Source organism: Rhinoderma darwinii, chromosome 3, assembly GCF_050947455.1.
Source record: "Rhinoderma darwinii isolate aRhiDar2 chromosome 3, aRhiDar2.hap1, whole genome shotgun sequence".
NCBI lineage: Eukaryota > Metazoa > Chordata > Amphibia > Anura > Rhinodermatidae > Rhinoderma > Rhinoderma darwinii.
In genome coordinates, this window is record NC_134689.1 from 402,769,456 (window position 1) to 402,782,691 (window position 13,236).

The window sequence follows — 13,236 nt, forward strand, 5'->3', positions numbered from 1 at the left end:
AAGTGACCTCCCCGATGATCACTTAGGTGCGGAAGTTTTCCGGCTGCTTATTCTTACGCCTAGGACAGGTGTTCACTTAATGCTTGTCATCCCCACAATAGAAGCAGAGACCATTCTTCCTGCGGAACTCTCTACATTGTTGGGGGGACACGGAGGCCCCGAGTTGCATAGGTACCTCCGAGTCTTCCGTGGAAGAACGAAGCAACGGAACCTCGGGAGGCATCATGGGGGAGTCAGAGGAGAAAACACAAACACGTTCACGTTGTCGTTCCCTGAGACGTCGGTCAAGTCGTACCGCTAAAGCCATAACCTGGTCTAAGGAGTCAGAAGAGGGATAGCTAACTAGCAGGTCTTTCAGGGCGTTCGGCAGACCGAACCTAAACTGGCACCTTAAGGCAGGGTCATTCCACCGAGAAGCTACGCACCACTTCCTAAAGTCACAGCAATACTCCTCAACAGGTCTCTTACCCTGACGTAAGGTCACCAGCTGACTCTCGGCAAAGGCAGTCCTGTCAGTCTCGTCATAAATGAGTCCGAGAGTAGAAAAGAAAAGATCAACGGAGGAAAGTTCAGGGGCGTCAGGAGCCAAGGAGAAGGCCCATTCTTGGGGCCCTTCCTGGAGCCGGGACATAATTATACCCACCGGCTGGCTCTCAGAACCTGAGGAGTGGGGCTTTAAACGAAAATAGAGCCTACAACTCTCCCGAAAGGAGAGAAAAGTTTTCCGGTCCCCTGAGAACCGTTCAGGCAACTTGAGGTGGGGTTCAAGAGGTGAGGCGAGGGGCACTACCATGGTAGCATCAGGCTCGTTGACCCTCTGAGCCAGGGCCTGGACCCGTAGAGATAGACCCTGCATTTGCTGAACCAGGGTCTCAAGAGGGTCCATAGTAGTGTGAGGGACCAGGGTAGAGTAGGTATATGGGCTTGTGATTATGTAATGATGGGGGTAAGGAAACAGACAAGTGAGCCCTAATCTACCCGCCACTCAGTCCCTGCCTACTTGCAACGACCCGCCCTAGGCGACGGGGTACAACTGGGCGACGGTCCCTACGCTCAATAAGTGCACAACAGACAAACAGACAAGGGTACACAGAAGCAAGGGAAAAGGGGCAGTTGCCCACGGCAACACCGTGAGCAACAAGAGATTTGAACGAGCCGAGTCAAACCAGGAGTGTACGAGGTACCAAACGCAGAGCAGGAGAGTAGTGAACAAGCCGAGTCAAACCAGGAGTGTACAAGGTACCAAACGCAGAGCAGGAGAGTAGTCAGTAAGCCAGGGTCAATATGAAGCAGGGTCAAATGGTACAAGAAGCTACAGCAGGGCCAGGAAACAAAACGAGAAGAATCACAAGCAAGGAGGAACAGGAAAGGCAGGTATAAATAGACAGAGGGCGGGAGCTAGCTCCGTCTGGCCAGGCTGTGATAGGCTCTCCCACTCCTAAGCCTGCCATCCTGAGTGGTGGAAGATGGAGTCAGTCTCACAGACATAGACGCAGGTGCGGACTGATTACCTATGGGCGTGGATACAGAAGCTGTGCCTGGCAGATCCTTAACAATAACTCTATAAACATACATGTTTGGCTCAGCCGAGCGTCCATGTTATTATACGGAAATACTTAAGACATTTCCAACCCTTATTTCCTTGAATGGAGACATTGGCCAGTTGGATTGTCCCAATAAACATTAGATTGTTGGTGGATCTTGGTAGCCCTAAGGTATATGGGCAGTTATATACCTACATTCACTGTTTCCTCTCACGCATATGTTTCTGCATAATTCTCACTATTTCCCTCTCTTTAACCCTTAGCTTTTTCAGCAGATTAGGTGGAATAGAGAAGAACGTCTGGGAGGTAAGATCAATCATCATTCCACGGTCATGACACAAGCCCATTTCTATTATTTCTGACACGTCTACTTTCTCTTTGAAGTCCTTTTTAAAAAACAAAAAAATAGACATGTAAAGACCATGAGCCCTGCCAAATTGAATTGAGGCAAATTTTATAGGTTAGTATGGTTTTAAAAAAGGTGCAGGGGTGGGGGTTTGTGGAAAAGAAATAGTAATCCTAGCAAATCCTAAATGATCTAGAGGAAGATGGTTAAAAAACCTTATAAGCCTTAGTACATTGGGTCCTAAATGGGACACTGGATCTTTCTGACCCAGTGGCATAACCTGAAGCTCCTGGGTACTATATAAAATCTGTAACAAGGCCCCCGCCACTTTTTAAGAATTGAAAAGGGTTGTCTTATTAAGGCAAGAACTGACCATGTTCCCTATTATTAGGGGAAATATATAGCCAGGCACAACTTCCTTACAGCTGATTGCTGGTGGTGTCAGAAGTCAAACTTGCGCCAATCATCTGACCTCCAGGCTCAATTCATTTAAAAAATGTGCTGTCGAGATGAGACAAATAATTTAAGCAACCCCTTCATATTGTGTTATTTTAAGAACGCACCCAAACCTTCCTTAAAGTAATCTGGTGTTTCTGTTCAAATCAGTTCATGAAGTAGAATATTCCACTTGTCCGCAGCTCTTACAGTAAAGAACCCTTTTGCAGGTGGTGTAGTATGTATATAACATTGTAGGCAGACTGCTTAACAAAAGATCTTTCTACTAGTAGAATATACAATAGCAATAGCTTAAACAATACAGATTATGGCACTGACTTGTGGGGACGATACATAGACGATGTATAAATAATCGCGTCAAATGATTCTTACATAGAAATATCACTGATTCATTATTATGCATAATTATTGTAAAGTTGATTTATAATAATATTACTCTTACCTTGTCTTGTCTTATTTTTAATTTGGTGTACAGCACGGGCTGGGAAATGTAAGAGAGCTCGACTAAATATTGAGGAGGTGAGTGGAGAATTGAATTTCCATATGTATTAATATTTTAATGATAATTAATTATCACTTGATTAGAGGTCATTCACATTTTTCCAAAAATCTTCGCAATACACTGTGATTACATTTTTATGATGTGATGTTTTGAAGTGGAGTTTGGTGATCCATAGGCAGAGCATAGCCAGAACATGACTATATAAACCTGATAAACAAAAAACATTATACAGAAATAAGCAGCATCTTCATACCATATTGAATAGGGTTGAACTGCAGTACCAGGAAAAGCCCCATGTACGTATTTTCTGCTATGACTGAAATAGGTTACTGGTAGGGGTGCGGTAGGGGTCCGGGAGTCAGACCCCCACTGATTACACATTAATGTGTACCCTAAGGATAGGCTATCAATGAAGATGCCTGGAAATCCCCTAAGAACAACATTATCACCACATTATTGAGCCTGATAAGATTGCCTAAAACATGGTGGGGCAAGCAATACGTTTATCACTGAATATCCTAATACTGTTTACACATTAAAAAGGGAGACAGGTGCTCTCTAAGGCAGTATTAATAGTACCAGATGTGTATTTCTACATGGACAAACCATGAGTGCCTACTAACCTACAGTATTTGAGTTGTCCTTCTAGTCACATCCTACTGAGCACATAGAGAGGTCCACAAGACCAGAGATGGTTTCCACCCCCTGGAGTTAGTAAAATATCAACTTTAGTCCTAAACATGTAGGAAAGTACGGATACTAAGTGCCACCTGAGAAGTAAATATTCATATTAAGAAGATGTATTCTAAGAAGGGACTTCGTCTCAAGGATCTGAATGGAATCCTTGATATACCAAGGTGACCAACTATGGAACCTACTGTATGTAGGTATACCAAGAGTTATCTTATGGCGATAGCAGGGTATTCTTGTGATGTTAACACATGGGTAATCCCATTGATCTCAAGAAACTACAACCTACCAGTACTATTGGGTTTACTCAATTAGATGACTCCCCAGTGTGTTTACTGAAAATGTTCTATGTCAGTGTATTACTCAACCCCAATAAGCCACAATGGACAAACCTATGACAGCCTGACCTAAGGGTTTAATTTTGCCCAACAAAGTGTATTTCTATGCATGTCTATTACTCATGTATTGTTTAATGTCTTGTTGCAGCCTCTAAGAGGAGTTCCAGTAGACACTGATGCCACAGAAGAACACCGCTGGGATGATGAGGTGCGGAGCCCTGAGAAAGCATCTTCCCATGGAACAGGTGAGCAACGGTTACAAGACCTGCAACAAGTATGAGGACTTTAGTCTAGTCGGAAGAAATAAACAATTCTGAAAAATATATCACCCAAGGAGATTTTTGGACTTGTTGGAAAATTTTCATGGGATGGATACGATTTTTTTAATTGTCTTCTCTGCTGTGATAGGGTTTTATATGGGGGTCCATTTATATGGGGGTCCAAGGATCCACTGTTCAATAAGATTCTAATTTTAAAATCAGAAAGACAAAATAATTATCTAAATGGTTTGTTGGAGAAGATCCACCTCTCCTACTCCTATGAGGTGGATTCCAATTGCCTCATTATGGGAAAAATTCCTCCCCCCGACTCCAAATATCAGAATAAATCCCTGGATCAATGCCCCAGCTCCAGAATCTAGTACTCATAACCTGTAATATTATTATTTTTTTAAGAAAGGCATCAATGCCCTTCTTGAACTCAAATAATCAACCATCACAACATCCTGTGGCACAGAGTCCCATAGTCTCAGTGCTCTCCCAGTAAAGAATCTCCATCTGTGATGGTGGTGAAACTTTTTCTCCCCTAGACGTAGAGGATCCCCCCTTGTTACAGTCCCAGGTGTAAAAAGATAATTAGAAAGATCTCTGTAATGTCCAGTTAGATCGCCCCAAAGCCGTTTTTTTTTCTAAACTGAATAGCCCCAAGTTTAACAACCTTTCTTGGTGTTGAAATCCACCCATTACCTTAATTACCTTGGTCGCCCTTCTTTGCACCCATTCTAGTTCAGTCATGTCCTCCTTATACACAGGTGCCCAAAATTGTACACAATATTCCAAGTGTGGTCTGACCAGTGATTTGTATAGAGGCAAAACCATGTGCTTGTCATGAGCCTCTTTTGATGCATCCCATGATTTTATTTGCCTTGGCAGCAGCTGCCTGGCACTGGTTGCTAAAGGTAAATGTACTGTCCACCAATATCCCCAAATCTTTTTCAATAGAAGTTTTACTCAGTGTTTTACCATCTAATGCATAATTGTAAATGTGTTTCCTCGGCCCAAGTGCATAACCTTACATTTATCCACATTAAACTTAATTTATCGTTTCTCTGCCAAAACCTCCAGCCTCCCCACATTCCTCTGTAGTATTACATTATCCCTCTCTGTGTTGATTACTTTACAGAGCTTTACCTTCAATTCTAACTAGGACACCATAAGACATTTTCATATTCTCTTTGCATGATTTTTCTCTGGTTTCTATACAAACCTGTCAATTTGTCTCGACATGCAAATTGGTTTCCTATGAAACTGATAATAGTCTCTGCAAGTGTCTCATGTAGGAAACAGATTTTAAGCTTTCCCGGGGCAAGGACTGATGTATGTTATAGATACAGATCTGTAAAATGTATGAATGCTAAAAAAAATAACAGATAATACATCAGTATTCAAGGGAAGGACATTGGGTCTACTATTAGCTCCTGTGCCTAGTGGATATTAAAGCCCCTTAACCTGTTGCGTACCTGCGCAGCAATAGTACGTCACACGTCACTTATTGAAGCGGACCTGCGCTGTACAATTGTGGAGCAGTAATAACCGGTCACTATGTGAAATCACATAGTGATAACACAGCGACGGCAACTGTCATTGACAGCCAGCCGTCTTTGTTACCGGCCTGGGGGCCAATCAGTGGCCCCCCATGCTGGCGATTGCTGTGATTGGTCAGTCTTCAGAGACTGACCAATCACAGCCATCTGTGACGTCGTCTACAGGAGAAAGCTCCTGTCACTTTCTCTGATCTCCTCATTTCTGTGAAATCCGTGAGGAGATCAGAGAAAGACATGTAAAAAAAACAAAAAAAAACAACTTTTTATTAACCCCTTCCCACAAATGGGCGTATAGAAACGCCCTGAGGATGAAGCGGGCACAGGAGCTGTGCGCGCTTCATCTTCAGCAGCTGTCGGCTGTAATATAGAGCCAACATCCCACTGCAACGGCGGCGATCACTGTTCTCTCCGATCGCTGTCGTTTAACCGCTTAAATGTTGCATTTAAGTGATTCATACAGAGGGAGGGGGCTACCCCTGAACCCTGTTGGCCCCCTGCAAAAAAAATTGCGTTGTGCCGATGGTTGCTATGGCAACCAGGAAGCCTAGCAATGACTTCCTGGTCGGCCAGGGACGAAAGACTATTAGGTCCTGCCTTAATAGACTGACTATCAGTTGTAAAATGACAGTTACAATACACTGCACTATAAGTACATACATAAGTGGTGCATTGTATTGTACAGGGGATCAGAAGATCAGATCTTCAAGTCCCCTAATAAGTGTAAAAAAAAGTTTTAGAAAAATAAATAAATAAAAGTTTTATCTAATAAAAACCCGCCCTGTTTCCTTGATCAAGACCTTTATAAATAGAAAAAATGAAAAAAAAACCAAAACTATACATAATAGTTATCGCCGCGTTCATATCGGCCTGAACTATAAAAATATAATATTATTTATCCCGCACATTGAACACCGTAAAAAACGTAAATAAAAAACAATGGCAGAAATTCCTTTTTTGGTCACATTGTTTCCAAAAAAATGGAATAAAAAGTGATCAAAAAGTCGCAAGTACCCAAACATGGTAACAATAAAAACTACAGTTTGTCACGCAAAAAACAAGCCCTCACACAGCTTAGTCGACAAAAAAAGAAAACACTTATGGCTCTCAGGATATGGCGACACTAAAAACGCTTTTTACTAAATAAAATAATGTTTTAGCGTGCAAAAGTAGTAAAACATACAAAAACTTTATAAATTTGGCATTGCCATAATCGTATCCAACCGCAGAATAAAGTAAACATGTTGTTTATGCTGCACAGAGAACGCCGTTAAAAATTTATGTTAAAAAAAAACTGTGAGAGAATTTCTGTTTTTTGGTCTCCTCACCTCCCAAAAAATGGAATAAAAACTGATCAAAAAAATCGCATGTACCCCAAAATGATACTAATACAAACTACAGCTAGTCCCATGAAAATCAAGCGCTCACAGAGCTCGTCAACGGGAAAATAAAAAGTTATGACTCTCAGAACGCAATGATGCAAAACGACGGCCCAGACTGATTTATATGTGCAGCAGTTCTTCACCTAAAACCCCACGTGCTTAATTGCAGCCCCCACTGGTAGACCCTGTAAATGCAGCGGAAACTATGACATTTTGGGGTCTGTGCTACATTTGGGGCTAGTGAAGAAGTCAAAGATTAGGCAATACTGGAGTGCGGATGTTTTGTACAATACCACGGACACCCTTTAGAAGTGCGACTCCTGCACCCAAAAATCCGGCCTGTGCATAAAGGATTGGTTCAAATCATACGTCACTATCAAGGGATCATTTTATTATTAATTTACCCCATTATTACATCATCCTATTATGACCTGATGTCCTCCGCACAGCTTACATATACCCTGATGTTCTCCGCACAGCTTACATATACCCTGATGTACTCCTCACATATTACATATACCCTGATGTACTCCGCAGATTACATATACCCTGATGTACTCCTCACAGCTTACATATACCCTGATGTACTCCACACAGCTTACATATACCCTGATGTTCTCCGCACAGCTTACATATACCCTGATGTACTCCGCACAGATTACATATACCCTGATGTACTCCGCACATATTACATATACCCTGATGTACTCCTCACAGCTTACATATACCCTGATGTACTCCGGATAGATTACATATACCCTGATGTACTCCGCACAGCTTACCTATACCCTGATGTACTACGCACAGCTTACATATACCCTGATGTACTCTGCCAGCTTACATATACCCTGATGTACTCCTCACAGCTTACATATACCCTGATGTACTACGCACAGCTTACATATACCCTGATGTACTCCTCACAGCTTACATATACCCTGATGTACTACGCACAGCTTACATATACCATGATGTACTCCGCACAGCTTACATATACCCTGATGTACTCCTCACAGCTTACATATATCCTGATGTTCTCCGCACAGCTTACATATACCCTGATGTACTCCGCACAACTTACATATACCCTGATGTACTCCGCACAGCTTACATATACCCTGATGTACTCCGCACAGCTTACATATACCCTGATGTACTCCGCACAGTTTACATATACCCTGATGTTCTCCGCACAGATTACATATACCCTGATGTACTCTGCACAGCTTACATATACCCTGACGTACTCCGCATAGCTTACATATATCCTGATGTACTCCTCCCAGCTTACATATACCCTGATGTACTCCGCACAGCTTACATATACCCTGATGTTCTCCGCACAGATTACATATACCCTGATGTACTCTGCACAGCTTACATATACCCTGACGTACTCCGCACATATTACATATACCCTGATGTACTCCGCATAGCTTACATATACCCTGATGTACTCCGCACAGCTTACATATACCCTGATGTACTCCGCCCAGCTTACATATACCCTGATGTACTCCGCCCAGCTTACATATACCCTGATGTACTCCGCACAGCTTACATATACCCTGATGTACTCCGCACAGCTTACATATACCCTGATGTACTCCGCATAGCTTACATATACCCTGATGTACTCCGCACAGCTTACATATACCCTGATGTACTCCACATAGCTTACATATACCCTGATGTACTCCTCACAGTTTACCTATACCCTGATGTACTACTCACAGCTTACATATACCCTGGTATACTCCGCACAGCTTACATATACCCTGACGTACTCCGCACATATTACATATACCCTGATGTACTCCGCATAGCTTACATATACCCTGATGTACTCCGCACAGCTTACATATACCCTGATGTACTCCGCCCAGCTTACATATACCCTGATGTACTCCGCCCAGCTTACATATACCCTGACGTACTCCGCACAGCTTACATATACCCTGACGTACTCCGCACATATTACATATACCCTGATGTACTCCTCACAGCTTACATATACCCTGATGTACTCCGCACAGATTACATATACCCTGATGTACTCCGCACAGCTTACATATAACCTGATGTACTCCGCACAGCTTACATATACCCTGATGTACTCCACACAGCTTACATATACCCTGATGTACTGTGCCCAGCTTACATATACCCTGATGTACTCCGCCCAGCTTACATATACCCTGATGTACTCCTCACGGCTTACATATACCCTGATGTACTCTGCCAGCTTACATATACCCTGATGTACTCCGCATAGCTTACATATACCCTGATGTACTCCGCACAGCTTACATATACCCTGATGTACTCCGCCCAGCTTACATATACCCTGATGTACTTCGCCCAGCTTACATATACCCTGATGTACTCCGCACAGCTTACATATACCCTGACGTACTCCGCACATATTACATATACCCTGATGTACTCCTCACAGCTTACATATACCCTGATGTACTCCGCACAGATTACATATACCCTGATGTACTCCGAACAGCTTACATATAACCTGATGTACTCCGCACAGCTTACATATGCCCTGATGTACTCCACACAGCTTACATATACCCTGATGTACTGTGCCCAGCTTACATATACCCTGATGTACTCCGCCCAGCTTACATATACCCTGATGTACTCCTCACGGCTTACATATACCCTGATGTACTCTGCCAGCTTACATATACCCTGATGTACTCCGCTCAGCTTACATAGACCCTGATGTACTCCGCCCAGCTTACATATACCCTGATGTGCTCTGCCAGCTTACATATACCCTGATGTACTCCGCACAGATTACATATACCCTGATGTACTCCGCCCAGCTTACATATACCCTGATGTACTCCGCACAGCTTACATATACCCTGATGTACTACTCACAGCTTACATATATCCTGATGTACTCCGCACAGCTTACATATACCCTGATGTACTCCTCACAGATTACATATACCCTGATGTACTCCGCACAGCTTACATATACCCTGATGTACTCCTCACAGATTACATATACCCTGATGTACTCCTCACAGATTACATATACCCTGATGTACTCCTCACAGCTTACATATACCCTGATGTACTCCGCACAGTTTACATATACCCTGATGTACTCCGCACAGCTTACATATACCCTGATGTACTCCTCACAGCTTACATATACCCTGATGTACTCCTCACAGCTTACATATACCCTGATGTACTCCTCACAGCTTACATATACCCTGATGTACTCCTCACAGCTTACATATACCCTGATGTACTCCGCACAGTTTACATATACCCTGATGTACTCCGCACAGATTACATATACCCTGATGTACTCCGCACAGCTTACATATACCCTGATGTACTCCTCACAGCTTACATATATCCTGATGTACTCCGCACAGCTTACATATACCCTGATTTACTTTGCCAGCTTACATATACCCTGATGTACTCCGCTCAGCTTACATATACCCTGATGTACTCCGCCCAGCTTACATATACCCTGATGTAATCCTCACAGCTTACATATACCCTGATGTACTCCTCACATATTACATATACCCTGATGTACTCCGCACAGCTTACATATAACCTGATGTACACCGCACAGCTTACATATACCCTGATGTACTCCGCCCAGCTTACATATACCCTGATGTACTCCTCACAGCTTACATATACCCTGATGTACTCTGCACAGATAATATATACCCTGATGTACTCCGCACAGCTTACATATACCCTGGTGTACTCCGCCCAGTTTACATATACCCTGATGTACTCCTCACAGCTTACATATACCCTGATGTACTGTGCCCAGCTTACATATACCCTGATGTACTCCGCCCAGCTTACATATACCCTGATGTACTCCGCCAAGCTTACATATACCCTGATGTACTCCGCCCAGCTTACATATACCCTGGTATACTCCGCACAGCTTACATATACCCTGATGTACTCCGCACAGCTTACATATACCCTGATGTACTCCTCACAGCTTACATATATCCTGATGTACTCCGCACAGTTTACATATACCCTGATGTACTCCGCACAGATTACATATACCCTGATGTACTCCGCACAGATTACATATACCCTGATGTACTCCGCCCAGCTTACATATACCCTGATGTACTGCTCACAGCTTACATATACCCTGATGTACTCCTCACAACTTACATATACCCTGATGTACTCCTCACAGCTTACATATATCCTGATGTACTCCTCACATCTTACATATACTCTGATGTACTCCGCCCAGCTTACATATACCCTGATGTACTCCTCACAGCTTACATAAAGCCTGATGTACTCCGCACAGCTTACATATACCCTGATGTACTCCGCAGAGCTTACATATACCCTGATGTACTCCGCAAAGCTTACATATACCCTGATGTACTCTGCACAGTTTACATATACCCTGATGTACTCCTCACAGCTTACATATATCCTGATGTACTCCTCACAGCTTATATATACCCTGATGTACTCCTCACAGTTTACATATACCCTGATGTACTCCGCACAGCTTACATATACCCTGATGTACTCCTCACATATTACATATACCCTGATATACTCCGCACAGATTACATATACCCTGATGTACTCCGCCCAGCTTACATATACCCTGATGTACTCCTCACAGCTTACATATACCCTGATGTACTCTGCACAGCTTATATATACCCTGATGTACTCCGCACAGCTTACATATACCCTGATGTACTCCGCCCAGCTTGCATATAACCTGATGTACTCCTCACAGCTTACATATACCCTGATGTACTCCGCCCAGCTTACATATACCCTGATGTACTCCGCCCAGCTTACATATACCCTGATGTACTCAGCCCAGCTTACATATACCCTGGTATACTCCGCACAGCTTACATATACCCTGATGTACTCCGCACAGCTTACATATGCCCTGATTTACTCCACACAGCTTACATATACCCTGATGTACTGTGCCCAGCTTACATATACCCTGATGTACTCCACTCAGCTTACATATACCCTGATGTACTCCGCACAGATTACATATACCCTGATGTACTCCGCCCAGTTTACATATACCCTGATGTACTCTGCACAGCTTACATATACCCTGATGTACTCCGCCCAGCTTACATATACCCTGATGTACTCCTCACAGCTTACATATATCCTGATGTACTCCGCACAGTTTACATATACCCTGATGTACTCCTCACAGATTACATATACCCTGATGTACTCCGCACAGCTTACATATACCCTGATGTACTCCTCACAGATTACATATACCCTGATGTACTCCTCACAGCTTACATATACCCTGATGTACTCCTCACAGTTTACATATACCCTGATGTACTCCTCACAGCTTACATATACCCTGATGTACTCCTCACAGCTTACATATACCCTGATGTACTCCGCACAGTTTACATATACCCTGATGTACTCCGCACAGATTACATATACCCTGATGTACTCCGCACAGCTTACATATACCCTGATGTACTCCTCACAGCTTACATATATCCTGATGTACTCCGCACAGCTTACATATACCCTGATGTACTTTGCCAGCTTACATATACCCTGATGTACTCCGCTCAGCTTACATATACCCTGATGTACTCTGCCCAGCTTACATATACCCTGATGTACTCCTCACAGCTTACATATACCCTGATGTACTCCTCACATATTACATATACCCTGATGTACTCCGCACAGCTTACATATACCCTGATGTACACCGCACAGCTTACATATACCCTGATGTACTCCGCCCAGCTTACATATACCCTGATGTACTCCTCACAGCTTACATATACCCTGATGTACTCTGCACAGCTTATATATACCCTGATGTACTCCGCACAGCTTACATATACCCTGGTGTACTCCGCCCAGTTTACATATACCCTGATGTACTCCTCACAGCTTACATATACCCTGATGTACTGTGCCCAGCTTACATAAACCCTGATGTACTCCGCCCAGCTTACATATACCCTGATGTACTCCGCCAAGCTTACATATACCCTGATGTACTCCGCCCAGCTTACATATACCCTGGTATACTCCGCACAGCTTACATATACCCTGATGTACTCCGCACAGCTTACATATACCCTGATG

The 13,236-nt window shown here is 43.2% G+C and overlaps 1 protein-coding gene across 1 annotated transcript in view; it reads left to right on the top strand.

The window, feature by feature from the left end:
- LOC142748398 (E3 ubiquitin-protein ligase Rnf220-like) overlaps positions 1-13,236 on the top strand; it is a 41,728-nt gene that overhangs the window by 10,180 nt on the left and 18,312 nt on the right. Inside the window, exons 5-7 of the mRNA XM_075855501.1 lie at positions 1,808-1,850; positions 2,822-2,865; positions 4,025-4,121. Of these exons, the coding sequence (XP_075711616.1) occupies positions 1,808-1,850; positions 2,822-2,865; positions 4,025-4,121 (184 nt within the window). The remainder of the gene's footprint in view (positions 1-1,807; positions 1,851-2,821; positions 2,866-4,024; positions 4,122-13,236) is intronic.